At 47.4% G+C, this 24,861-nt stretch overlaps 1 protein-coding gene across 8 annotated transcripts in view; it reads right to left on the reverse strand.

The window, feature by feature from the left end:
- Window positions 1-1,200: 1,200 nt before the first annotated feature.
- LOC102948183 (syntaxin-binding protein 4) overlaps window positions 1,201-24,861 on the reverse strand; it is a 151,798-nt gene continuing 128,137 nt past the window's right edge. For all 8 annotated transcript variants that reach the window (XM_043523468.1, XM_043523465.1, XM_037911138.2 and 5 more), the window contains 8 exons: window positions 24,007-24,099; window positions 23,225-23,290; window positions 18,959-19,147; window positions 17,873-17,989; window positions 8,234-8,283; window positions 4,048-4,184; window positions 3,419-3,476; window positions 1,201-2,061 (listed from right to left, as the gene is read on the reverse strand). In XM_043523468.1, the coding sequence (XP_043379403.1) occupies window positions 1,956-2,061; window positions 3,419-3,476; window positions 4,048-4,184; window positions 8,234-8,283; window positions 17,873-17,989; window positions 18,959-19,147; window positions 23,225-23,290; window positions 24,007-24,099 (816 nt within the window). In that variant the 3' untranslated portion in view covers window positions 1,201-1,955. The remainder of the gene's footprint in view (window positions 2,062-3,418; window positions 3,477-4,047; window positions 4,185-8,233; window positions 8,284-17,872; window positions 17,990-18,958; window positions 19,148-23,224; window positions 23,291-24,006; window positions 24,100-24,861) is intronic.

Consider the following 24,861-nt stretch of genomic DNA (forward strand, 5'->3'; position numbering starts at 1 on the left):
GAATCTTGATGGCACCCATTGACTAGGACAATTGGGTGTAGATGTATTATTTACCTGCAAGCCTTCTTGTGGACATGGGGGCCAGCCTGTGGGTAATGAAGAATGAGGTCTTACAGTAACATGTGACCATGTCACCTGATACTGGAATCCATCTTAAACCTGGTGCTTTTCCATTTAGAAGGGGAGGTGGGAACCCAGAGAGACAAAGGATTCCTGCCTTGGGCCAAAGCTATAAAAGGGGGTGGAACAGAACAAAGGTCGCCAGTCATGAGAAATCCCCTAGTTATCACCTGAGCTGGAACAAGGACTGTACCAGGGGAAAGGATTGGGCCCAGACTAGGAAGGAGTCTAGTCTGTGAAAGAAGCTTATTGGAACATCTCCGAGGGTCAGATTTCTGAATTCAGTTTCTTAAATGTATTAGGCTTAGACTTGCATGTTTTGTTTTATTTTGCTTGGTAACTTACTTTGTTCTGTCTGTTATTACTTGAAACCACTTAAATCCTACTTTTATACTTAATAAAATGACTTTTGTTTATTAATAAACCCAAAGTAAGTGATTAATACCTGGGGGAGCAAACAGCTGTGCATATCTCTCTATCAGTGATATAGAGGGCGGGCAATTTGTGAGTTTACCCTTTATAAGCTTTATACAGAGTAAAATGGATTTATTTGGGGTTTGAATCCCATTGGGAGCTGGGTGTCTGGGTGCTGGAGATAGGAGTACCTGCTGAGTGGTTTTCAGTTAAAGCCTGCAGCTTTGGGGACGTGGTTCAGACCCTGGGTCTGTGTTGGAGCGGAGTAGTGTGTCTGGCTCAACAAGGCAGGGTTCTGGAGTCCCAAGTTGGCAGGGAAAACGGGCTCAGAGGTAGTTTCAGCACATCAGGTGAGAGACCCAAGGGGGGTCTCTGTGACTGAACCCATCACAACAGGGTATTATTATTATGCACAGGCCTTCCTTTGACAATGAGTGGGACCTGTGTGGTTTTAAGTCCCAAAGAGGAAATTTGAAGCTATGCTTAAAAGTTCCTGGGTAAAAAGCTAGAACATGGCAATTTATAATGTGATATCTCAGTTCAACTTGCTACTAGTTGCCAACATCTGTCATACATAAGGGAAAAACTGAGGCTAAGAAGCAGCTGGCCCAAGTAGGTTAAACTCATCCCAGAGACTGAATCCAACCAACTCCAAACCTCACCAGCTCAGAAATCAAACACCCTCTAAGCAGTGTTTTCATTTTATTTGCCAGGCTGTGCTTTCATATCAGATCTCTACCATGTTCATTGCTAACCACATAAAACCTCGAACCACGTGGGTCTAGTTTCCAAGTGTTACACCACACCCCTATAGTGAAACATGTTCCATGGTGTCCTTTCTGTGCTCAGCAGAGCTCACAGGTACCACATTATTAACACTGTCGGCTACCTCCGGGCTTCTTCTTTCCACTTCAAGCATTGCAGCTGGGATAAGCTTTACAAAAAACACATGATCTGTATCCCAAGACAGCTATAGACACTACAGAGTATGTTGGTTTCACTACAGTCCACTAAGTTTACTTTGGTTTTTCCCATATGAAATCCCAAAAGGAATCCTTTCAGGACCCATGTGTCCTTCTCTGGTTAGTCCATGCTCCTCTTACTTTATAGAATGCCAGCTCTAAAGGCTGCCTGCCTGTGGGGTCCATGCATTCACATCCCCTCAGTGATAAGTTTCCGGTTGTCTATAAAGACAGAACCAAGAGAGAACAGCCTTGTATAATAATTCAGAGGTAGCCATGCGGGTGGGTTTGCTGCTTAAGTCTTAGGTGGCTAGTCAGAAGAATCAGTGTCTCAGCAGAAAACTCATGGATCTTCTGCTCTGCCTGGAAACTGAACCATCCATTCTGCATCCTGTCTCCCAGCAGAGCATCTGTGTTACGAATATACACGGTTATGCATAGGAGTGCATCTCAGGAGATTTATGTAGTCTTCTCAGGCAGTTCCTTGGTTGGGCTCGAGGGCTGTGGCTCATCACTCTTGCTATGGGTCGGAGGAGGGGGCCATGTGGTTTCCTGATGAAGATGGCTGGAAATAGAAATCAAATTTTACAAAGGTGTGGGAGAAGAACGCCCATGGCAACTTAGTATAAAAACAGGATTCTGTGTTAAAGGAAGGGATGGTTTATGAAAAATATAAAGGTCACACGTTCTGTAGGACTATTTAATTGCCCTGTAAAATTTGCCAGTGCATCTGTTTTGCACACACTAAACAGAGGTGCTTGGAGATTTTTAGGGTGCAGTTGAGATGGCCAGCTAAAGGTTTAGCTTGAGACAATGCAGCATACATTATTAAGGTCTCAAAAATAAGGCCCTAATTCAGCAAAGCACATAAGCATATGTTTAACTTTAAAGCATGAGAGTATTTCTACTGAAGGGTGTAGAATCGGTACCTAAATACAACCCATGCTGATTGTACTCTGCTGAGTGATAGCTGGAGTGCATCAGAATTAAATGTGTGTGTTTATATATGTAGTGCTTGGAGCAAGTAATATTCACACCCTCAGCAGGGCTCTATTCATATTGAAGAACCATACTGTCGCCGAGAAAAATGTCGATCAGACAAGTCCTGGAGCCAGAAAACCCTACCTGGCCCGAACAAAGGCAGGCTATAAAAAACACAACAGGAACTGGCAAGAAAATTTGCCCTGCTCCCTGCTGGAACTCCCTTGCAGGACAAATGGCTTGCCTCGGAAGGAACTCATTTCCCTGACATCAGCATTCTCTGAAGGCTGGGTCTCTATAGTACGGAAGAAGGAATATATCCCCTCTCACCTCTGATGTCTCTGTGTTTTCTTTATTGCCACATCTGTGCCAGTCCATGGAACCCCCTGATGTCTACCTATTCCTGTTCTAGTGCATGGGTTCTCTGCTCGTACTTTCAACAGCCAGTCCTAGATGAGCACCCCTTGCCTAGTGACTTGGCATTGCTATGCTGCCCACTGGCTCCCTAGAACATAACTTTTATATGGAATATACTTAAGACATATGATATAAAATCCAGGAGGCTGACTACTCCACAGACTGTAACGGATTGTAATTAAGCTGATCTAGTGTTTCAGACTGAACGAGATCAGGAGATGAGATTTGGATGAAGCTGATCTACGTTTCAGAGTGTGAGCGAGTGAGCCTGTTACATTGTATTTCAGGAAGGCATACGAGGTGTTGCCACTTGTCTGGATGAAAACGATAAAGGGATACAAAATGAGCAGTGTTCAATTTTAGCCATGTTTTCAAAAGAAGCTTTTTAATCTTTGTTGAGATCTTTCTGGTTAAAATCTACCACACCTGTACGTGGACAGTGATCTTCTGAAGGCTGAGATGTTTGCAAATACTTCCACCAGAACTAAGCAGAAATTAGAGGCCCAGGCAGACCTGACACTTACTCCTTGTAGTTTAGGCTTCCCTCCCCAGTCAGGCACTCGTCCCAGTTGTATGGCAATACTGCAGACACAGGAACACAGCCACCAATTAACGAAGGGTCAGAAAACATCATTATTTGATCCTTAACAGCAATGTACAATGCAACCAGCACTGGGAGCATAATACCTGCATAAAGGATATACCTCCCCTTCTCACTGGAAATGTTTAGGGACCATCGGCTACATTCAGAATTGCAGGTAAGACAGTTGACTTCGACTCCCACACACTGAGTTAGATTCCCTTAGCCTGACTTACACCCACTTACCCAGAAGCAGGGGGGTCTAAGCTGATAGAACTTCATGCCAAGGACGCCTTTCACCCTTTCTGTTAGCTGCTTTTCCTGCTAAACTCCTTTTTCCTGGTCCCTCAGAAGGAGTTACACCAATCTGACGTGTCCTAGACTCCCTCCCTTCCAACACTGTAGGTCAAATTCAGAGATGATCCATACGGAGAGTGGGGTGTAAATTAAATTAAAGTGTAAGTTATCCCAACAAGAAGTACCCTGCGTCTAGACTTTCTTAACTTCAGACTCTCCTCTGAATTTGGGCCTCTAAAGCTGCCTCATCACTGAGAAGAGTTATACAAAACTTACCATCCTTTGTGGTGTTAGCGAGGATGGGCTCCAACAATTCTTTAGCTTCGGATATCAATAGGTCCAGGAGATCTGGAGATGGAAGAGACGCATCCAAGTTTGCTTCTGTTTTATCCTCCTCTGTCCGACTGTTGACTCTTAAAAACAAAAGTCAATCTTGCCAGAATAAAATGAGCAGCACAGCCAAAGGTCTGACTAGCAACTCATGAGAGAACCGCCCTCCCCCGCTGCAAATTACAACGTACTGTGTGTTTCATCTCATTCTGCCAGCAACACAAGAGTTTCTCTCTTTTAGATGTAGTGGTGTTGTGGTGATGTAATTCATTAATGCAAGGACACTGTCAAAGAGTTTTAAACAATATTCTCAGAGTATTAGAAACCAGCACCTTGGAAACATAAAAACAGCCATACTGGGTCAGATCAATGGTCCATCTAGCTCAGTGTTCTGGCTTCCAACAGTGGCCAGTGCCAGATGCTTCAGAGGAAATGAACTGAAAGGGGCAATTAGCGAGAGTTCCACCCCTGGCATCCAGTCCTAGCTTCTGGCAGTGAGAGGTTTAGGGCCATCCAGAGCATGGGATTGCATACCTAACCATCTTGGCTAGTTGTCATTGATGCCACCTATCCTCCATGAACTTATTCATTTCTTTTTTGAACCTCATTACACTTTTGTCCTTCACAACATCCCCTGGCAATGAGTTCCACAGGCTGACTGTGCATTGTGTGAAGAAGTACTTCTTTCTGCTTGTTTTAAGCTTGCTGCCTATTAATTTCATTGGGCGACCCATTGTTCTCATGTTATGTAAAGAGGTAAATAACACTTCCCTGTTCACTTTCTCTGTGCCATCCATGATTTTATAGGCTTGTATCATATCCCCTCCCAATCGTCTCTATTTTAAGCTGAACAGTGCCAGTCATTTTAATTTCTCCTCACATGGAAACTGGTCCATACCCCAATCATTTTGTTGCCCTTCTCAGCACCTTTTCCAATTCTAAGAGATCTTTTTTTGAGATGGGACGACCAGAACTTCACGCAGTATTCAAGCTGTTGCTCCTGGGGGGATTCTGCATGACTGCACACCCGCAGAAACCCCCCGCAAATTTCCTATGTTTCCCTGCAGAAAACGGCAGGGAAGGAAAGGGAAGCCACGCGGGAGGGGGGAGAGAATGGAGGCGGGGGTGACCTGGGACACATGGGGTTACATGCCACTGCCTCCCCCTCATTCTGCAAGAGCAGAGCTGCCCAGCTGAAGGAGGCTGTCTCGGCTCTGCTGACGCCGCCTCCTGGGTCCTAGTGCCAATCGTGCTCCCCTTCTGTGTGCTGGGAGCTTTCCTATTTTCTATTCTGTGCAACAGTGAGTGCTCGTGGTGGGGCTGGGTAAGGGGGGTGGGGAAATGAGGGAAGGGGCAGTAGGGAAAGAAGGAGAGGTGGAATAGGGCAGGGGGAGGAGAATGTGGGAGTGAGGGGAGGGGGATGGAGAAGAAAAGGGGATAGGGGAATCGTGGGGGGAAAGGGGATGTCGGCGTCCCCTTGGCTGCAGCTGGGGCTCCCCCATTAAGCAGGTCCATCAAACCCTCACCCTGACAAGCCCCACCCCCCTACACCTGGACCCCTCCGATGAGCACCCCACACCCAGACCCTGCCCCACTGTTCCCCAACCAGCTGCACCTGGACCGCAACCCCATCAAGCACCACTCCGCCAGCACCACTGAACCCCACACACCCAGCCCTGCCCATCGAGCCCCATCTTCCCCCACAAACCCCCCACCCCGTGCCCCAACCACCTTTACCCAGATCCCCTGCAGAGTCCCATTGCCCCTGCACCCAGAATCCCCCAACAAGCCTCTGTGCATCCAGATCCCCCACTGAGCCGCCTGCACCCAGATTGCCCCACACAGAAACCTCTCACCCCCCCCGAATCCTCCCACACTAAGCCCCTCCACACTTGGATCCTGCTGGGCTGAGCCTACTCACCGACACCTGGTGCCCCTGGCTCCTCACCCCCACAGCTCTTGCACTGTGTCAGGGTCAGGTGCAGCCTCACTGCCAAGTCCCTGTATCAGGGGATGTGGGGGCTTCAGGGTGATCTCCCACCTCAATGCAGCCAGTGACCTGTGCTCCCCACTGCCATGCTGGAGCCACATTTATTTACTGATAAATAAAATTTGCAGAATTTTGGAGAATTTTAAAATATTGTGTGCAAAATTTTAAATTTTTTGGGGCAGAATTCCCTCTGGACTAAAGGTGTGGCTGTGCCATGGATTTATAAAATGGCATTATGATATTCTCGGTTTTATTATCTATCCCTTTCCCAATGGTTCCTAACATTCTGTTGCCTTTTTGGGTATGTCTTCACTACAATTAGACACCTGCGTCTGGCCTGTACCAGCTGAGTTAGGCTCACGAGGCTCAGGTTAGGGGGCTGCTTAACTGTGGTGTGGACATTTGGGCTCAGGCTACAGCTTAAGCCTCCCCCCCTCGCAGGGTCCTAGAGCAGAGGTGGACAAATTATGGCCCACAGGCCACATCCAGCCCATGGGACAGTCCTGCCCGGCCCCTGAGCTCCTGGCGGGGGAGGCTCGCCCCGGCCCCTCCACTGCTGTCTCCCCTCCCCCACAGCCACGCCGCCGCGCGGGCAGCGCTCTGGGCAGTGGGGCTGCGCGCTCCTGCAAGGCAGAGCAGCAGCATGTCTAGCTCTGGCCGGGCTGCGTGGCTGCCAGACATGCTGCTTTGAGCAGCATGGTAAGGGGGTTGGGGGGTTGGATATAGGGCTGAGGGTCCTGGGGGGGCAGTCAGGGGACAGGGGATGGTTGGATGGGGCGGAGGTTCGGGTGGGTAGGGGCAGTAAGAAGACGGGGAACAGGGGGGGGTTGGATGGGGAGGAGGTTCGGGGGTGGGGGCAGGGGATGGGGGGTTAGATAGGGGGTGGTGTTCCAAGAGGCGGTTAGGGACGGGGGTCCCAGGAGGGGGCAGTCAGGGAACAAGGAGCTGGGGGGGGTTGGATGGGGAGGGTTCTGAGGGGGGCCGTCGGGGGGGGGAAGTGGGAGGGGGAGATAGGAGGTGGGGGCTAGGTTGTTTGGGGAGGCACAGCCTTCCCTACCCGCCCCTCCATGCAGTTTCTCATCCTGATGTGGCCCTAGGGCTAAAAAGTTTGCTCACCCCGTCCTAGAGCCTGGCTCCAGCCCAAGCCGAGACATCTACACCTCAATTGAACAGACCCTTAGACCGAGCCCCGGGAGCCCAAGTCAGCTGGCATGGGCCAGCTGCGAGTTTTTAACTGCCGTGTAGATGTACCTTTTGACAACTGCTGCACATTGAGCAAATGTTTTCAGAGAACTAGCCAGATTGACTCCACGATCTCTTCCCTGAGTGGTAACAGGTACTTTAGAGCCCATCATTTTGTATGTATAGATGGCTTGGATTTATCTGAAATTGAACTCTACCATCCCCCTGTCATGCATAAATACTGGTGTATTATTATGAGGTTGCTCATTAGCATGGGAATGCAGATTTTTTTTAAACAATAAAAAAAGCACATTTCTGATTCATTTGTTTTGGAAATCAATGCACCAAATCAATGCATCAAAGAATGATACGGGTTTTTCCAACAGATATTAAAAAAAGATACGTTCAGTTTGTAGGGTAGGGCTACAAACCTTAACAATGTCCCTGTAACCTTTTCAGTGTTAGCGATACACCTCAGTTCGTTTGCCAGACTCCCATCGACAAAGATGAATAAGAGCCAGCATAACTCCCAATTTCAGTTACAGATGATAAAAACGGAGATGGGCCCAAAACCAAACACAGGCTAATCTTCGGCAAATTTTGCAGAGCTAAGATCTGCAACTCAGACTTAATCTGCTCAAGACCTCTGAAAATTAGGCCACTTATTTAGGTACCTAAGCCTGGGCAACCAAGCTTTGGCCTAAATAACTTAACCAAGGTCACTCAGAAAGAGTTTGGAACAGAACCCAGATCTCCTGAGTCCCAGCCTGGTAGTTTAGCCACAAGACCATCCTATCCCATCTGTTTCATTCACAAAGTGACTGTATTTACTCAATACCTTTGTTACCTAGATGAGAAGCAACAGCAGCAACTGACACCCTGTAAAAACTTCAGCCAGACAAAGGTCAAAACAAGATCATTTGATGCACACATTCACAATTCTCAGAAGCCTTTCCCCACCTTGTCTCATCTGGTAACTGGCTGGGTGTGCTCAGGACCCTGTGAACATTCTGTGCGGGAGAAAAAGAGAGTGGGGAGAGAAGATCTCAAACTTACAGGACTGACAAATTCCAGAGAACAAACCCCGTACGTTTTTGATGGGGCTCAGATTTAGTATGACAGTAATCAGCTTCTGTTTATTCACTGCCCTTGAAGCTAATATCTCAAGGCCTTTTGCAACAGAAGCAAAACTTGTATCCTATGCAAATATACAGACATTATGTAAATTAATACAGACACTAAAATGTATCAGATGCAAGGTTAAAAAACCCACTCTTAAAGAATAGTTTTTCAGGCTGTACTTCAGAGTGCCTGCTTCCCCATTATTCACACTCTGTGCCTTGGTCCTGCTCTTGAAGGCATACCCACCCATGGACGGAGCCGCCAATGTGCACAGAAAGAGAATTCCCAAACAGCAGTAAGTAATATATATGAGAAAGGCATTCTGGGCTGCTGGTATGTCCCTCCAAGTTCAGCGATGTTTGTGTAACCCACCCACTTGGAGTGCACCAGCTCCTGGAACTCTGGACGCAGCCTCTAGGGGGTACTCATTACCCTAGGGACTGTAAAAGTCATGGCGTCCAGAGCCCTCTGATTCCATTTCAAACATGCTTGGAGTCACGGGTGGGGACGGAATGGACTAGAAACTCCTGCTGAGGCCTGTAGGGAGGCTTTTGCATGGTGTGATCTGGACAAGCATTTTGCTGGGCCAGTGACACACCGGGGCTGCTCAGCCCCTCAGCGTCAGGGGACAGCATGAGTCAGTGAGAGACAAAGAAACTAGTTTAGTTTCAGTTTTGAGCTTTGGGAGCCGAGCAAGAAGCAGAACAGCTCAGGGAGCCTGACTCACGAGAGCCAGCCAAGAACTCTGCAGGACTCCAGACCAGGGAGCCAGGAGAGGGGCAAAGACATTGTAAGAGAATCCTTTGTTTTGTTTAAGCCAGCCAGCGTTCACAGCACTGCTGCACCTGTCTCCAGATTCATCCCCGGCATCTCATATACCTGGGAAGGTGCCAGGGAGGACACTGGACAATTTGTTGATGTGTTAGTACTTATTAGTTAACCCTAAGCCTTTGCTTTCCAGATCCTATATTCCTGCTCCCAATAAAGTCCCCCTTTGTTATGCTATTATTGTTGGGAGCATCATTTCTTTGCTGGGCTTTGTGCTGATGTACTTTGTGTCTTGCGTACTAGGTTTTATGCTCCTTGCCAGCAGTGGTAACATTATTCAGTTTTCCCCAGGGACAGCACCCCTCATGCCTCAGGCACTGCAAAGAGTCACCTTGGCTGAAGGCACCAGACATCAAAAAAAGAAGCCAGGGCCCAACCCATTCAAGAAGAGGGATAAGCCAGTCCAAGTAGCAAGCAGGAAGGAGGAGGCAGAGTCAAATCAGTACTTATATACTCCAATATCCAGCATCAATGTCTATATAAGCCACTATCTACTGCTATAGCTCTGTAGTTCTGTCGCCCTATAGAAGTCTAATTTCCACCCTCTCCAGCACAACGGATATAGAATCTGCTCTTCCTTTCATTTTACTGTTTCCTCAAATGGAATAATTTCCATTGACTTCAATGGACTTTGGTCAGCCCCGTAGCAGGTATGCTGAGTCAAAGACAGCTCCCCCAGGGCTGGCCAGTGTACCAAGGACATCACATTGCCATTTCAATGTACATTTAGAATGTCAGATTACTACATGCCATGACAGGGGAGGAAGAGCAAATGAAACGAGAAAAACATTTTAGGCACGAGTCTAGAACAGACCTACGGAAAAGTGTTGTGGGAACAAAATTGGTTTTCCAGTTGATATATGACATGTGATGAGAAAAATGACTAGTCAGTTATCAAAAGGTAAGGTTAAAATAATTCCTAACACATGGACTAGATTGTAAGTCACAGTCCAATGGCAAAATTCCAGAACCAGGTCACAGCCCGAGTAGCTGGGCTGCATCTTGTGGAAAACCACAGGAGCTGGAGAGGTAAGAATTCCCTCTGACTGGCGTGTGGAACAGCACAAAGATACAGCTACAGTCAGTGCTGCAGGGTCCTTCACAACTCCCTTGTTTCTCCTCCATGGGGGACAGCAGCGGGTAGATCCACCAGCTCGTTTCTTCCCCACCATGGCATCCCAGCATTCCCCTGTGGTGGATGCAAAGAGCCTGCAAGAAGGAAACTCCATGGTGCTCAGGGGGTGGAATTCCTGTGTGGATTCCCCAGATCCTGTCCCCCTTTCCACAGCAGAACTGCACTGGTTCCACAGGGTCAGCGTTCACTACTGCAGGAAGGGAGGGATGATTTGGCCTCTAATGTCCACTATATGAGGGTCTTCTGGATTGAGTCACACCTAGTTATTCTAGGACTTGGGTCTGCACAATGTAGCCGGCATGTGTTTTTACAGGACATAGTACGATGGGCCCTGATTGAAGCCTTTGGGTGCTACAGTCAGATAAGAAGAGGTTACTTTCCTGTAACTGGAGGTTCTTCGGAATGTGTGGTCCCTAGCTGTATTCCTCGGAGGGTTTGCACATGAGCATCATGCGCCCGGAGTCAGAGAATTTGAAAGTAGCGTCCATTGGTCTGCGCATGCGCCCTGGCTCACCTCATGGTTTCACTGCATCTCCAGTTCCTTCTCCACAGCAAACCAAACAGATCCGTAACAGAGGGGAAGGAGGGCGGGAAGTGGAATACAGCTATGGACCACACATATTAAAGAACCTCCAGTTACAGGTAAGCAACATCCTCTTCTTCTTCTTGGAGTGATGGTCCCTACTGTATTCCACCGAGGATGATTAACAAGCAGTACCTAAGCCAGAGGAGGGTGTAAGGATGAAGATGGAATGGTCATGTGAAGGACTGCTGCGCCGAAGGAGGCATCTACCGCCGAGTCCTGTACTAAAGCATAGCGCATTGCAAAGGTGTGCACAGAACTCCATGTGGTTACTCTACATAGGTCCCAGAGCGGCCTGTCCTGGAGGGAGGCCAGGATTGAAGCCTGGGCTCTCGTGGAATAAGCCCACACCCCAGTGTGGGGAGGTAGATCAGAGAGTTGGTAGCAAAGTGTAATGCAACCTAAATTCACTTGGAGATTCTCTGGGTAGAGACTGCCTGCTTTCTGCTACTGGAACAAACAGTCTGGGGAACTTCCTGATGGGTCTTGTCCTCTGCAGGTAGAAGGCTAAGGTCCGTTGGATGTCTAGGGAATGGAGTCGTCATTCCTCTATAGATGTGTGTGGCTTCAGGAAGAAATAAGGTAAGGCTTTGTCTACACTAGCTCTCTTGTCAATAAAACTTTTGTCGGTCAAAGGGGTGTGAAAAAACATCCCCCGACAAACATAAGTTTCACTGACAAAAGCAGCAATGGGGACAGCGCTATGTCGGTGGGAGACGCTCTCCTGCTGACATAGCTATTGCCACTCAATTGGGGGTGGTTTAATTATGCCAGCGGGAGAGCAGACACAGAGCGGCTACATGGGAGACCTTACAGCAGCGCAGATGCAGTGGTACAGCTGTGCTGCTGTAAGGTCTGTAGTGTAGACAAAGCCTAAGTAAATGGATTGATGTGAAAGTGGGAGATGAGCTGTAGCTCACGAAAGCTTATGCTCAAATAAATTGGTTAGTCTCTAAGGTGCCACAAGTACTCCTTTTCTTTTTGCGAATACAGACTAACACGGCTGTTACTCTGAAACCTACCTTTGGCAAGAATTTCAGATGCAGGCACAGGGAGACTCTATCTTTATGGAAAATTGGGAAAGGGGGTCTGCCATCATGGCTCCGAGTTCACCGACCCTTCTCGCAGAAGTGATAGCATCAAGGAAGGCAACTTTCATGGAGGGGGACATAGAGCAGGGGTGTGCAAATTTTTTGGTCTGAGGGCCACATCTGGGGATGGAAATTGTATGGCGGGCCACGAATGCTCACTTAATTGGGGGTTGGGGTGTGGAAGGGGGTGAGGGCTCCAGCTGGGGGTGCAGGCTCTGGGGTGGGGCTGGGGATGAGGGGTCTGGGGTGCAGGAGGGTGCTCTAGGACTGAGGGGTTCGAAGGGGGATCAGGGCTGGGGCAGGGGGTTGGGATGCAGGAAGAGGTCATGGGTGCAGGCTCCGGGCAGCGCTTACCTCAAGCAGTTCTCGGAAGCAGTAACATATCCCTCCTCCAGCAGAGGTGCAGCCAGGCAGCTCTGTGCACTGCCTCATCCACAGGCGCCACCCCTGCAGCTCCTGGAAGCACCATCATGTCCCTGCTCCGGCTCCTATGTGGAGGCATGGCCAGGCAGCTCTGTGTGATGTCCCGTCCGCAGGCGCCGCCCCTGCAGCTCCCACTGGACATGGTTCCTAGCCAATGGGAGCTGCCAAGGCAATGCTTGGGGTGGTGGGAGTGTGCAGAGCCCCTGGCTGCCCCTACGCATAGGAGCCGGAGGGGGACATGTCGATGCTTCTAGGAGCCGTGCGGAGTCATGGTATGCGTGGAGTGGGGCAAGCCCCTGACACTGCTCACCGGTGGTAGCTCAAGGGCTGGATTAAAACATCTGATGGGCCGGATGCGGCCCGCGGGCTGTAGTTTGTCCACTCTTGACATAGAGCATGATGCCAATGCTTCAAAGGGTACTTTCATTAGTACAGATAGAACTAGGTTCAGGTCCCATTGGGGAGCAATGGGTTGGACAGGTGGGAAGGTTCTGATGAGACCATTCCAAAACCTCACAGCTAGTGGGTATGTAAAGATAGAGTGCCCTTTCTCGGGGGGAGGGTGGAATGAACTAAATCGCCACTAGGTGGACTTTCAGAGTTGAGGGTAAGACACGATGCCCTCAAAGACAGGAGGTAGTCCAGAAGGAGGGGGATCCCCGCTGATACTGGTGAAATTCCCTTTTATTGGTCCCAGGAGGCAAAGAGTTTCCACTTGGCTCAGTAACAATAAATAGCGAATTCTTTCCTGCTGCTGGAGAGGATGTCTTGCACAGCTGAGGAAGAAGTCAGTTCTAGAGCAGATGCCCATCCAAATACCACGCTATGAGGTGGAGTACCTGTGAATTGGGATGTCTGATCTCACTGTTGTACTGTGTCAGCAGACTGGGGAAGGTGGGGATGGGAATTGGTGGACGGGTGGACGGGTTGACAGACGAAGGAGGTTGGGAAACCAGAATTGTCTGGGCCAGTAGGGGGCGATCAGAATGACAGTTGCTCTGTCTCGCCTGATCTTGTGGAGTACTCAAGGTAGGAGCAGTAGAGGAGGGAAGGCATACTGTAGTTAATTTGGTCTGACCCAGAGAGTATGAGAGCATCACCCAAGAGTGGTGGCTGAGACATCCCCTGGAGCAGTACTTGTTGCATTTGCTGTTTATGTGGGAGGTGAAAAGGTCTCTGGTTGGCATCCCCCATCAGCTGCTGAAGGTGTGAACTACCGAGCCATGGAGTTCCCACTTGTGGTCAATTGCAAAATGCATGCTGAGCAAGTTCGCAATCACTTTCGGTGTCCCTGGGAGACAGGCTGCGGAAAAGAGGATTTGGTGGGTGATGCACCAACTCCAGAGATGGACTGCTTCTGTGCATAAAATGGTTGATCTGATGCCCTCGTTTGTTGATGTAGAAAAAAGTGATGGTGTTGTCTGACATGATAAGAACCTGATAGGAATGGATGAACAGGAGAAAGGTTTAACATGCTTTCTTTACAGCTCGGAGTTCCAGGATGTTGATGTGCATCCTGGATTCCCAAGGAGTCCACATTCCCTGTGTCATGTGATCATCCATGTGCACTCCCCAGCCTATGAGGGATATGTCAGTGATGATCATCTAGTCTGGGGAGGAAGGGAACCCCTACACAGACATGACGTGGGTCTGTCCACCACTGGAAAGTTGAGAGTACCCTGTGGGGAACTGCCAGCATGAGGTCCATGGCATGACAGTTGGGAGAGTAAACTGGAGGCAGTGAATGAAGACAAGCGAAGGCAGTGACGTATGTGCACAAAGTCATGTGGCCAAGGAGTGACAGGCAAGTCCTCATTGTTGACAAGGAGAGTTCCGAGTTCTCACAGCGTTGGAACCTGTCTCTTGGTAGCTAGGCCTGTGCTGTGACTGAGCTGATGGTGGTCCCTATAAAGTCCAGAGATTGTACGGGGCCAAAGGTCAATTTCTCAATGTTGATACTGACTCGAGGGACAAAAGAAGGCCAAGCAACGTTGAAGTTGAAACTTGGGCTTCGTGCCTGGACTATGTGGCTAAGAGCCAGTCGTTGAGATATGGAAATACCAAGACCCAAAAACATCTGATATAGGCTGCTATGACAGAAAAAACCTTGGTGAAAGACTCTGGGAATGGTGGAGGTTATTCTGAAGGGGAGCACCCTATATTGGAAATGGTGGTTGCCAACTGTCAATCTCAGGAAGCACCCATGGGCTGGATGGATATTGATGTTAAAATAAGCGTCTTGCATATTGAGAGTCATATAACACGTGCCTCTTTCTAGGGATGAGATGATCGCTGCCAGCATGACCATTTGAAACGGGCTTGCAAATCAAGCAGTTGAGATGTTGGAGGTCCAGGATTGGTCTCCTGCCTTTCTTCTTGGGTATCAGGAAGTAAGTTGACTAGCATCCCATCCCTTGAGATTCTGGGGGAATGCATTCTACTGCTCCCCATTGTAGTAAGGAGTTCACCTCTTGGGTGAGGATGCTGTCGTGAGAGTGGTCCCTGAGGAAAGATCAAGAGAGGGGGTTTAGAGGAGGTAGCATGATGAATTCGATCATACAGCCATGGTGGATGACATTCATCACCCATTTGTCCATTGTTATTGCACTCAGAGCTTGGAAGATGAGAGCTACATGACCCTCAAAGAGGGTAGGGTGATCATAAGGTGGTAGGTAAAGTGGTTGACAGCTCTCGAGGTTGACTCAGAAATATCTTTTAGCCTGGGGGTGGAAGCTGTGAGGTAGAAGCCTGTGATGTGGGTCCCAGAGGGTGGGATCTCTGGGGTTTCTGTTGCTTCCTTGGTGGCTCATAAGATCTCTGATAGTAAAACCGGTGGGATCTGTAGCGATGTGTGGGTGGCGGGCAGTGGAACTTATACTTTGGGGCAGATGAGTAAATGCCCAGCGAGCAAAGGGTGGTCCTGGAGTCCTTGAGGGTATGTATGAAATCATCCATCTTTTAATTAAGAAGATGGGATTCATCGAAGGGGAGGTCTGCAACAGTGTTTTGCACCTCCTGAGGAAAACCGGAAGAGTGAAACCAAGATTCCTTACACATATCTTTGTACGTAGCCACTGCCCTTGAAGAAATATCTGCCGCATACACCACCGATTGGAGCGCTGTTCTGTCCACCACCTTCCCTTCCTCAGATTGCCTGGAAACAAGTCCGGTCCTGTTGTGGGAGTCCATCAGCAATTCCTCCAGTTTGCTGTAATTCAGGAAGTCGTATTTGGCTAGTAATGCCTGACAGTTCAAAATCCTGAACTGGAGTCTGGTTGAGGAAAAGACCTTATGCTCAAAAAGGTCCAACCACTTGCCTTCCTTGTCGGATGGTGTGGAGCATGGGTGGGGTTGTCTGGTTCATTCAGTCATTGCTTGGACCACCAGGGAGTTCGGGGGGTGGGGGGAGGACGGTTGGATGTGAGAAAAGAAACTCAGACTCCTTAGCCAGAACATAGTAGGCTTTTTGTGCCCCTTTGGGGGTAGGTGGGCACGTGGCTGGTGTGTGCCATAATGTCCTGGCCAGTTCAAGAATGGCATCATTAATAGGCAATGTGACTCTAGTTGGTGCTGGGTATCCTGAATTTCCTCTAGGGGAATGTGGAGTTCCCCCATGACTCTGCACTGTAGCTCTAGCAACTGCCTAAAGTCGTGTGGAGGTGAAGGGGACACTGTAGTCATTGCCTTCTCCGGGGAAGAGGAAGGGAATCTCGCTGTTTATGGCAGCACCCTCAGAGCCAGGCTGAGGGGTTCCTCCTCCAGGAACAGATCCAAGCACCTGCTAGAAGGGGCCTTCAATGGGGAGGCAGGTGATTGCTCCATTGTGGATTGGGAAGGTTCTGAGGGGGGGTTTTGGGGCCAGGGCTCCAATAAGGCCAGAAGGCTGGATCCAGAGGGTGTTGAGGCGGTCCCCTTGGCATGGGGAACCAGTGGCTCCATGGTGGTTGGAGCGGAGGGTGTTGCCAAGATTGGGATAGCCTTCCCGAGTACACGTACGGTTGGTACAACATCGATGGTCCCTCTCCAGCGTCTAACTTATCACAGGATGAGAAGGTGGACTCCAGTTCCATTGGCGATACAGTCAGAGCCGGTGAAAGTATGTAGACTGTCGGAGCGGGAGGTAAAGGGTCTCGCAGTTGTGGCATATCATGAGGGGAGGAAATAGTCTCCTTAAAAGTAGTGCGAAGACCCTGGGCTCAAACACTGTTCTTGATTTACCTGGTGTTAGAGGTACCCTTTCTTTATTCGGAACTGGTTGTGGTGCTGCAGATTTCCCCGGAGCAGGAAGATCCTACGTCTTTGGGAGTACCGATGTTGACAGTCCCTGTGGTCCAGTGCCCAGGACTGCTGGATCACCTTGCTTGTGGGACTTCTTGTCGTGTCTATGTGGTTTAGAGCGCCCTCTGTCTCCCTGGCTCAAACTCATCGAAGGACCATCCACTTCCTTCGTTTTTGAGGAAGACTTATTCCAATGCTTATAGATATGGCTTCTTTACCTCCCGACTGGGCCCCAGCATGGGCTCCATGGTGGTGGTACCGCTGGTGCCAGATTTGGACTTGGTAGCGGGGGGGGTGGGGGTGGGAAGTCAGTCCCCTGGCCTAGGTCCGAGTGAGGCCTCATGGCGACTTCCATGAGGTATTTCCAGAGGCGGGAAGCCCAGCCTTCTCGGGTACAGCTGGGGAAGGACTGGCAGATACTACACCTGGATGCAGTGTGAGCTTCCCCCAAGCAGTAGGGGCAGCGTTGGTGTTTGTTAACCAAGAGGGAACACGGGCAGGAGACACAGAGTTTGAAGCCCAGTGTTCTCGGCATAGTCCAGTACCTGCTCATGGGAACACGGGATGGGGAGGAGGGGGTACAGAAACAAACCCCTGATCTATCTACGTTGCTCACTAAAACTAGGATAATACAACAATGTATTTAAAGGTGCATAAGAGATGAAGACACAGAACTTTCAGCAGTGGTGAGAAGGAACTGGAGATGTGGTCCCCACCCTTTATCACCTCGGATGAAACCACGAGGCGAGCCTGGGCGCATGCCCAGACCAATAGACACTACCTTCAAATTCTCCAACTTGGGGCACATGGTACACATGCTAAACCCTCAGTGGAATACAATAGGGACCATCAGAATTCTGGGCCTAGTCCTTGGGCTTCTTGGGGGTTGCATACGAGTAAAAGAGGGAAGATTTTAGTCCCTTGGGTATACAGAGCTCCCACATGTGTAAGTTCTAGGGAGGTTTGTACTGAATACGCTCTCCTGACACTAACAGAGGGCATCTTTCCAGGATCCAATGGAAGAATAAACGATCTAACATCTAGAACAGGAAGTGATTTTGACTGTCATGGTAACAGAAGGCAGAGTAAACTAGCTAAGGGCAGCTCCTATAGACAGTGGCCACCTTTCAATACTTCACCTGCACAAACAGGAGCAGCTTCCTGTTGCAGATTTCCAAGCGCTTCCGCATGACTTCAGATTTCCGCAACTGGCCATCTGCCAGGGACAGCCGTCTTTTCAGCTCCAGAATGCCTCCCTGAGGTGGAAAGAAGGAGGTGGGAAGAGAAGGGAGATAGCGTCAGCCCACTTTAGGCTCTTGGAGGCACCAATTTAATGACAGGCTTGAAAACAGAAGCACACGGACAGCAAAGTCCTCAGTGATGATAGAACTTCCCACAGAGTGGCAGTGGGGCTACATTCATACCAGCACTGTTCTCAGGGCTGCTTGGAAAAAAGACAGGGGCATGAACAGACTATGGGCTCCCACAGCTGCGACAAATGGGCCCAATTACAGGACAGAAAGGGATGATATAACTTTAAATTCCATTGAACTAGGAGAGAGACTTTCTGCAGGGGCAGAGTAGGTAGAAATAAAGTACTGAGCTAAAATATAGGACTGCCCTTCCTAATTAGGAGCAGCTGGCAAAGACACATCTCATGTCTACCGGTCTGTACCTTAATCTGCCTTAGTGTGGTCTCAGTCTGAGACCTGGCTCCCATGTGGCTCTCTCCGTTACTCATGATAGTTATGATCAGTTGGGTAGCAGTCCCTAGATTGAACCACCTGGGGGCTGGGCACTCTTAATGAAAGGCCCCCCATTCTGGAATCTGCTTCCCATGCTAGCCCACTAACCCAGTCATTGACCTTCAGGGCCTGGTACAAGACGCATCTCTCTTCTGAGGTTTTTGCCTGAGTTTGGAGCTTAGGAATGGAGGGTGGGGTGAGATTCTCAGCTAGTGCACATGCAGTGTCAGGGGAGAAATGGCGATTAGCAGAGGAGCTAGCCTGGGTGTTAACTGTTATGGAGGATGCCTTTTCTTTTGATCTGGTCACTGGAAATCATATTAAATATCAACATGAGCCTTGGAACTCTGCTAGCCTCCGTTTTACAAATTACAATCAATCTATCAATAAAATGTTATTACAAAAGCAAGAGCCAGAGGCTTTTCCGACTGGTCCATTGAGTCCCCAGCCATCCCCTCCTGGGCCCTCGGGGTACATTACCTCTGCTTCAGAGACATGCTTTGTTTTCTTCCCTACCAGCTGAGTTTTCAGCTCAGTGATTTCAGCCTCGAGCAGGTGAATCACTTCCTCATAGTCCTGCTCTGCACTGTGGGCTTGCTGCTGAACCACCTCAGCCACCTGAAGCTTGCTGTGCAGGGTGCGGTTCTCGGACAGGAAGTCCAGCGCCTTCTGGAATCGGCAGGGAGAGTTTGTTAACACAGCATCCCCACCAGCCACCGATATCATATCAACCCATCAGTGTTCCTGGAGCTGCTCGCAGTAAAGCTGCTGCTGTTCTTCCCATGGTACCATGCAGAAAACCTTCATCTATTATGAATATTTTTTCTTTGCAACTTCCATGTCATTTGGCAAAGGGCTGGAACCCACACATGTATGCGCTTCCCAGGGTATGTCTACAGTGCAATAAAAGAGTTGCAGCATGACTGCAGCTGGCCCAGGTCACCCAGATCAGTCTCCGGGGCTTGGACTGCAGGGCTTAAAATTGCAATGTAGATGTTGAGTCAAAAAAGTCCAGGACCTCCCTGGTAGCATTCTCTGAAATGCTTCCAGTTCCACAAGGTAGGCAGATTGCAGGGTCTCAATGCGTGGATGAGACGATGGTGTAGGGAGGAGGGGTTTCGATATATTAGGAACTGGGGAATCTTTTGGGAAAGGGGGAGCCTATACAGGAAGGATGGGCTCCACCTAAACCAAAATGGAACCAGATTGCTGGCACTGAATATTAAAAAGTCGTAGAGCAGTTTTTAAACTAAGGGCTGGGGGAAAGCCGACAGGTGTGGAGGAGAATGTGGTCCGGAGAGAGACATCCCTTAGGGGAGGATCTATTAATGGAGATTCTCTATGTACTAGTAAGGAGGAGAGAATGGAAAATGATAAAATATGGGTAGGATCTGATGAGAAAATGTCAAATGAAAAAGAGTCCCATTCAATTACATCATATAACAGCAGACAGCTAAAAAATGACAAGTTTTTAAAGTGCTTATACACAAATGCTAGAAGTCTAAATAATAAGATGGGTAAGATGGGGAGTGGCACTATATGTGAAAGAAAGCATAGAATCAAATGAAGTAAAAATCTTAAATGAACCAAACTGTACCACAGAATCTCTATGGATAGTAATTCCATGCTATAATAATAAGAACACAGCAGTAGGGATAGATTACCGACCACCTGACCAGGATGGGGATAGTGACTGTGAAATGCTCAGGGAGATTAGAGAGGCTATAAAAATTAAAAATTCAATAATAATGGGGGATTTCAACTATCCCCCTATTGACTGGGTACATGTCATCTCAGGACAGGATGCAGAGATCAAGTTTCTTGATACCTTAAATGACTGCTTCTTGGAGCAGCTAGTCCTAGAATCCACAAGAGGAGGGGGAATTCTTGATTTAGTCCTAAGTGGAGCACAGGATCTGGTCCAAGAGGTGAATATAGCTGGACCACTTGGTAATAGTGACCATAATATAATTGAATTTAACATCCCTGTGGCGGGGAAAACACCACAGTGCCCCAACACTGTAGCATTTAATTTCAAAAAGGTGAACTACACGAAAATGAGGAAGTCAGTGAAACAGAAATTAAAAGGTACAGTGCCAAAAGTGAAATCCCTGCAAGATGCATGGAAACTTTTTAAAGACACCAAAATAGAGGCTCAACTTAAATGTATACCCCAAAGTTAAAAAAAAAAAACATAGTAAGAGAACCAAAAAAGTGCCACTGTGTCTAAACAAAGTAAAAGCAGAGGTGAGAGACAAAAAGGCATCCTTTAAAAAGTGGAAGTTAAATCCTAGTGAGGAAAATAGAAAGGAGCATAAACTCTGGCAAATGAAGTGTAAAAATATAATTAGAAAGGTCAAAAAAGAATTTGAAGAACAACTAGCCAAAGACTCAAAAAATAATAGCAAAATTTTGGTTTAAATACATCAGAAGCAGGAAGCCTGCTAAACAACCAGGGGGCCACTGAATGATCGAGATGCTAAAGGAGAACTCAAGGACGATAAGGCCATTGTGGAGAAACCAAATGAATTCTTTGCATCAGTCTTCATGGCTGAGGATGTGAGGGAGGTTCCCAAACCTGAGCCATTCTTTTTAGGTGACAAATCTGAGGAACTGACCCAGATTGAGGTGTCATTAGAGGAGGTTTTGGAACAAACTGATAAACTAAACAGTAGTAAGTCACCAGGACCATATGGTGTTCACCCAAGAGTTCTGAAGGAACTCAAATTTGAAACTGCAGAATTACTAACTGTGGTTTGTAACCTATCATTTAAATCAGCTTCTGTACCAAATAACTGGAGGATAGCTAATGTGACGCCAATTTTTAAAAGGGGCTCCAGAGGTGATCCCGGCAATTACAGGCCAGTAAGCCTGACTTCAGTACTGGGCAAAATAGTTGAAACTACAGCAAAGAACAAAATTGTCAGACACATAGATAAACATAATTTGTTGGGGAAAAGTCAAAGAGATGGTTTTTGTAAAGGGAAATCACGCCCCACCAATCTACTAGAATTCTTTGAGGGGGTCAACAAGCATGTGAACAAGGGGGATCCAGTGGATACAGTGTACTTAGATTTTCAAAATCCTTTTACAAAATCCCTCACCAAAGGCTCTTAAGCAAAGTAAGCTGTCATGGGATAAGAGGGAAGGTCCTCTCATGGATTGATAACTGGTTAAAAGATAGGAAACAAAAGGTAGGATTAAATGGTCAGTTTTCAGAATGGAGAGGGGTAAATAGTGGTGTCCCCCAGGGGTCTGTACTGAGACTAGTCCTATTCAACATATTCATAAATGATGTGGAAAAAGGGATAAATAGTGAGGTGGCAAAATTTGCAGATGATACAAAACTACTCAAGATAGTTAACTCCCAAGCAGACTGTGAAGTGCTACAAAAGGATCTCTCAAAACTGGGTAACTGGGCAACAAAATGGCAAATGAAATTCTATGTTAATAAATGCAAAGTAATGCACATTGGAAAACATAATCCCAACTATACATATAAAATTATGGGATCTAAATTAGCTGTTACCACTCAAGAAAGAAATCTTGGCGTCATTGTGGATAGTTCTCTGAAAACATCCACTCAATGTGCAGCGGCAGTCAAAAAAGCTAACAGAATGTTGGGAATCATTAAGAAAGGGACAGATAAGAAGACAGAAAATATCATATTGCCTCTATATAAATCCATGGTATGCCCACATCTTGACTACTGCGTGCAGATGTGGGCATCTCAAAAAGATATATTGGAATTGGAAAAGGTTCAGAAAAGGACAACAAAAATGATTCGGTGTATGGAACGGCTGCCATATGAGGACAGATTAATAAAACTGGGACTTTTCAGCTTGGAAAAGAGACGACTAAGGGGGGATAACACAGGTCTATAGAAATCATGACTGGTGTGGAGAAAGTAAATAAGGAATTGTTATTTACTCCTTCTCATAACACAATAACTAGGGATCATCAAATGAAATTAATAGGTAGCAGGTTTAAAACAAACAGAAGGAAGTATTTTTTTCATACAACGCACAGTCAACCTGTGGAATTCCTTGCCAGAGGATGTTGTGAAGGCCAAGGCTATAACAGGGTTCAAAAAAGAACTAGATAAGTTCATGGAGGATAGGTCCATCAATGGATATTAGCCAGGATGGGCAGGGATGGTGTCCCTAGCCTTTGTCTGCCAGAAGCTGGGAATGGAGGACAGGAGTGGATCACTTGATGACTACCTGTTCTGTTCATTCCCTCTGAAGCACCTGGCATTGGCCACTGTTAGAAGACAGGATACTGATCTAGATGGACCTTTGGTCTGACCCTGAATGGCCGTTCTTTTGTATGTTCAGATTCGGGCAGGAGCCTGGCTCTGAAACCCTGCGAGGGGGATGGTTCTCAGAGCCCAGGCTCCAGCCCAAATGTCTACACTGTGAATTTTCAGGCCTTCAGCCCGAGCCTCAAGAGCCTGTCAATTGACCCAGGCTCTGAGACTCGGTGTCATGGGTTCTTTACTGCAGCGTAGACATACCCCAGAGAACATTAAAACAGAGCCTGCCTTTTGCACTTTGGCTAAAGTAGTGGAAACAACAGGTGCAGCACACTTGAGAAGTGTGATTTTGCCCCTACCCTCACCCTCCACCCCAAGCAACCCTGCCTGTAGAAGGGCACATCTGGGCCTGATTTCTGTGGGTGCAATTGCATCCATGGAGCCCGGCTAATACTGCCACTGGACAATTCACAAGTAACCTCTAAACTAACCTGGTTCAGTCTCTGAAGTTCATATTCCATTGACTTCTTGCTGCTTTCCACCTCCTTCAGAAGAGACTAGGATGAAGATTTTCAGTTGGTCAGGCATCATGTTTGACAGCACATTCACTCAGATGAAAAGGCAACAAGGGACCACTGTGATCACCTAGGCTATCTCCTGAATTACGCAGGAAATAGGATTTTCTTGAATTAATTCACTAGAAGCAACTACGGACTTGCAGCTCTCCTCTACAACAGCCATATTTTTAGATGCACTCTTACTCTGCAACTGCCTTTCATTGGCTACACCTTGTATGTATCTGAAAAATGCACCTTCTCACCATCATGCTTTTAACAGCTGAGCTGCCAATATTAGGTTAGATCGGGAGGGTGGGGGGTGTATTTAGGTTTAATATGAGATGTGAATTGTTTGTGTTATGTTTTGGATATTTTAAAAATATTTATTTTCTTCTATGGTTTTCCAGTAAAAAAGGAGTAACCATACCCTTTCGGCATATTAAACTTCTGTTTTAAGGAAAAAAACAAAGAAAGAACAAAAATGAAGTCTCGATGAGAGGAAGCACCGTACACATGTCTTCTCTGTAACAACCCACATTGAACTGAATGCAGAATGATGGCTGCCTCCAACAAATGCCTAGAAATGTAAAGGCGTGATACACATAGAAGACCTGCCCAATTGTCACACTGTTACATCCACTATATTTGAATACTGAAACACTGAGTTATGGAAAAACGCCCAGGACAGAAAAACATGCTCGAAAGATAAGCCTCACCTTCAGCCTTTGGACTTCCTGCCGCAGATCTGTCATTTCCAGTTGAAGCTGTTCCAGTTCCTCGCCATCGGTACAGCTGACGGAGTCAAAAGTCTGGAAGACATCGGTGCACACGGTGAGTGAGTTCGGCTTTTCTTCTACCACGAGCATGTAGTTACAACGCATGCATACTTCTGACATACCCCTACCAATGATTATTCCAAATAATTTTCAAAGACAGTTTGTGTTTTTACAAAACGACACAAGTGTCACAATAAATAATCTAATTGTGGTTTTGTATTCCATAGGAATTCAGGCTCCACACCATGAGACAGCTGGACCAATGGTTAATTCTCACTATGTTACTGAAGTGACAATAACTGGAATGGATTCACCATGGCTAATTTTCCTTCTGTATCACCATCAAAGTGACATAAGATGGCACCTTTAGGCAATGAAATAGCTTGAATGGCTTTATTATGGTAATTTTTTCTTTTGTATGGCTAGAAAATTGACATCAGCAGCTTCCTTCAAACCATTATATAGGGTTTTTTTTTTAGTTATTAAGCATGTGAAGTCAGGTCTTTTATGGGATTTCCTTTAAGCTTTATGATTAAGGTATGAAATTCTAGCCTCTCTTTTCTATAACTAAAGTATAAGTGAAAGATAGCCCGTTAGTCTTTGCCTGCTCTGCCTTTTGCAGAAAGATAGCACTGTCGCTATTTTCTTCCACAGTTTACAGCTATCATCCAGACCAAGAATCCAGGACACAGCTACTTGGTCCCAAATCATATTATGGTATATCCCTTTCTCTTACACCAGCTCACAGTAAGACCCAGAAGGTCTTTGATGTGAAAGAAGCTTTGGAACCAAGGC

This window comes from Chelonia mydas, chromosome 10, assembly GCF_015237465.2.
Source record: "Chelonia mydas isolate rCheMyd1 chromosome 10, rCheMyd1.pri.v2, whole genome shotgun sequence".
Classification (NCBI taxonomy): Eukaryota; Metazoa; Chordata; order Testudines; family Cheloniidae; genus Chelonia; species Chelonia mydas.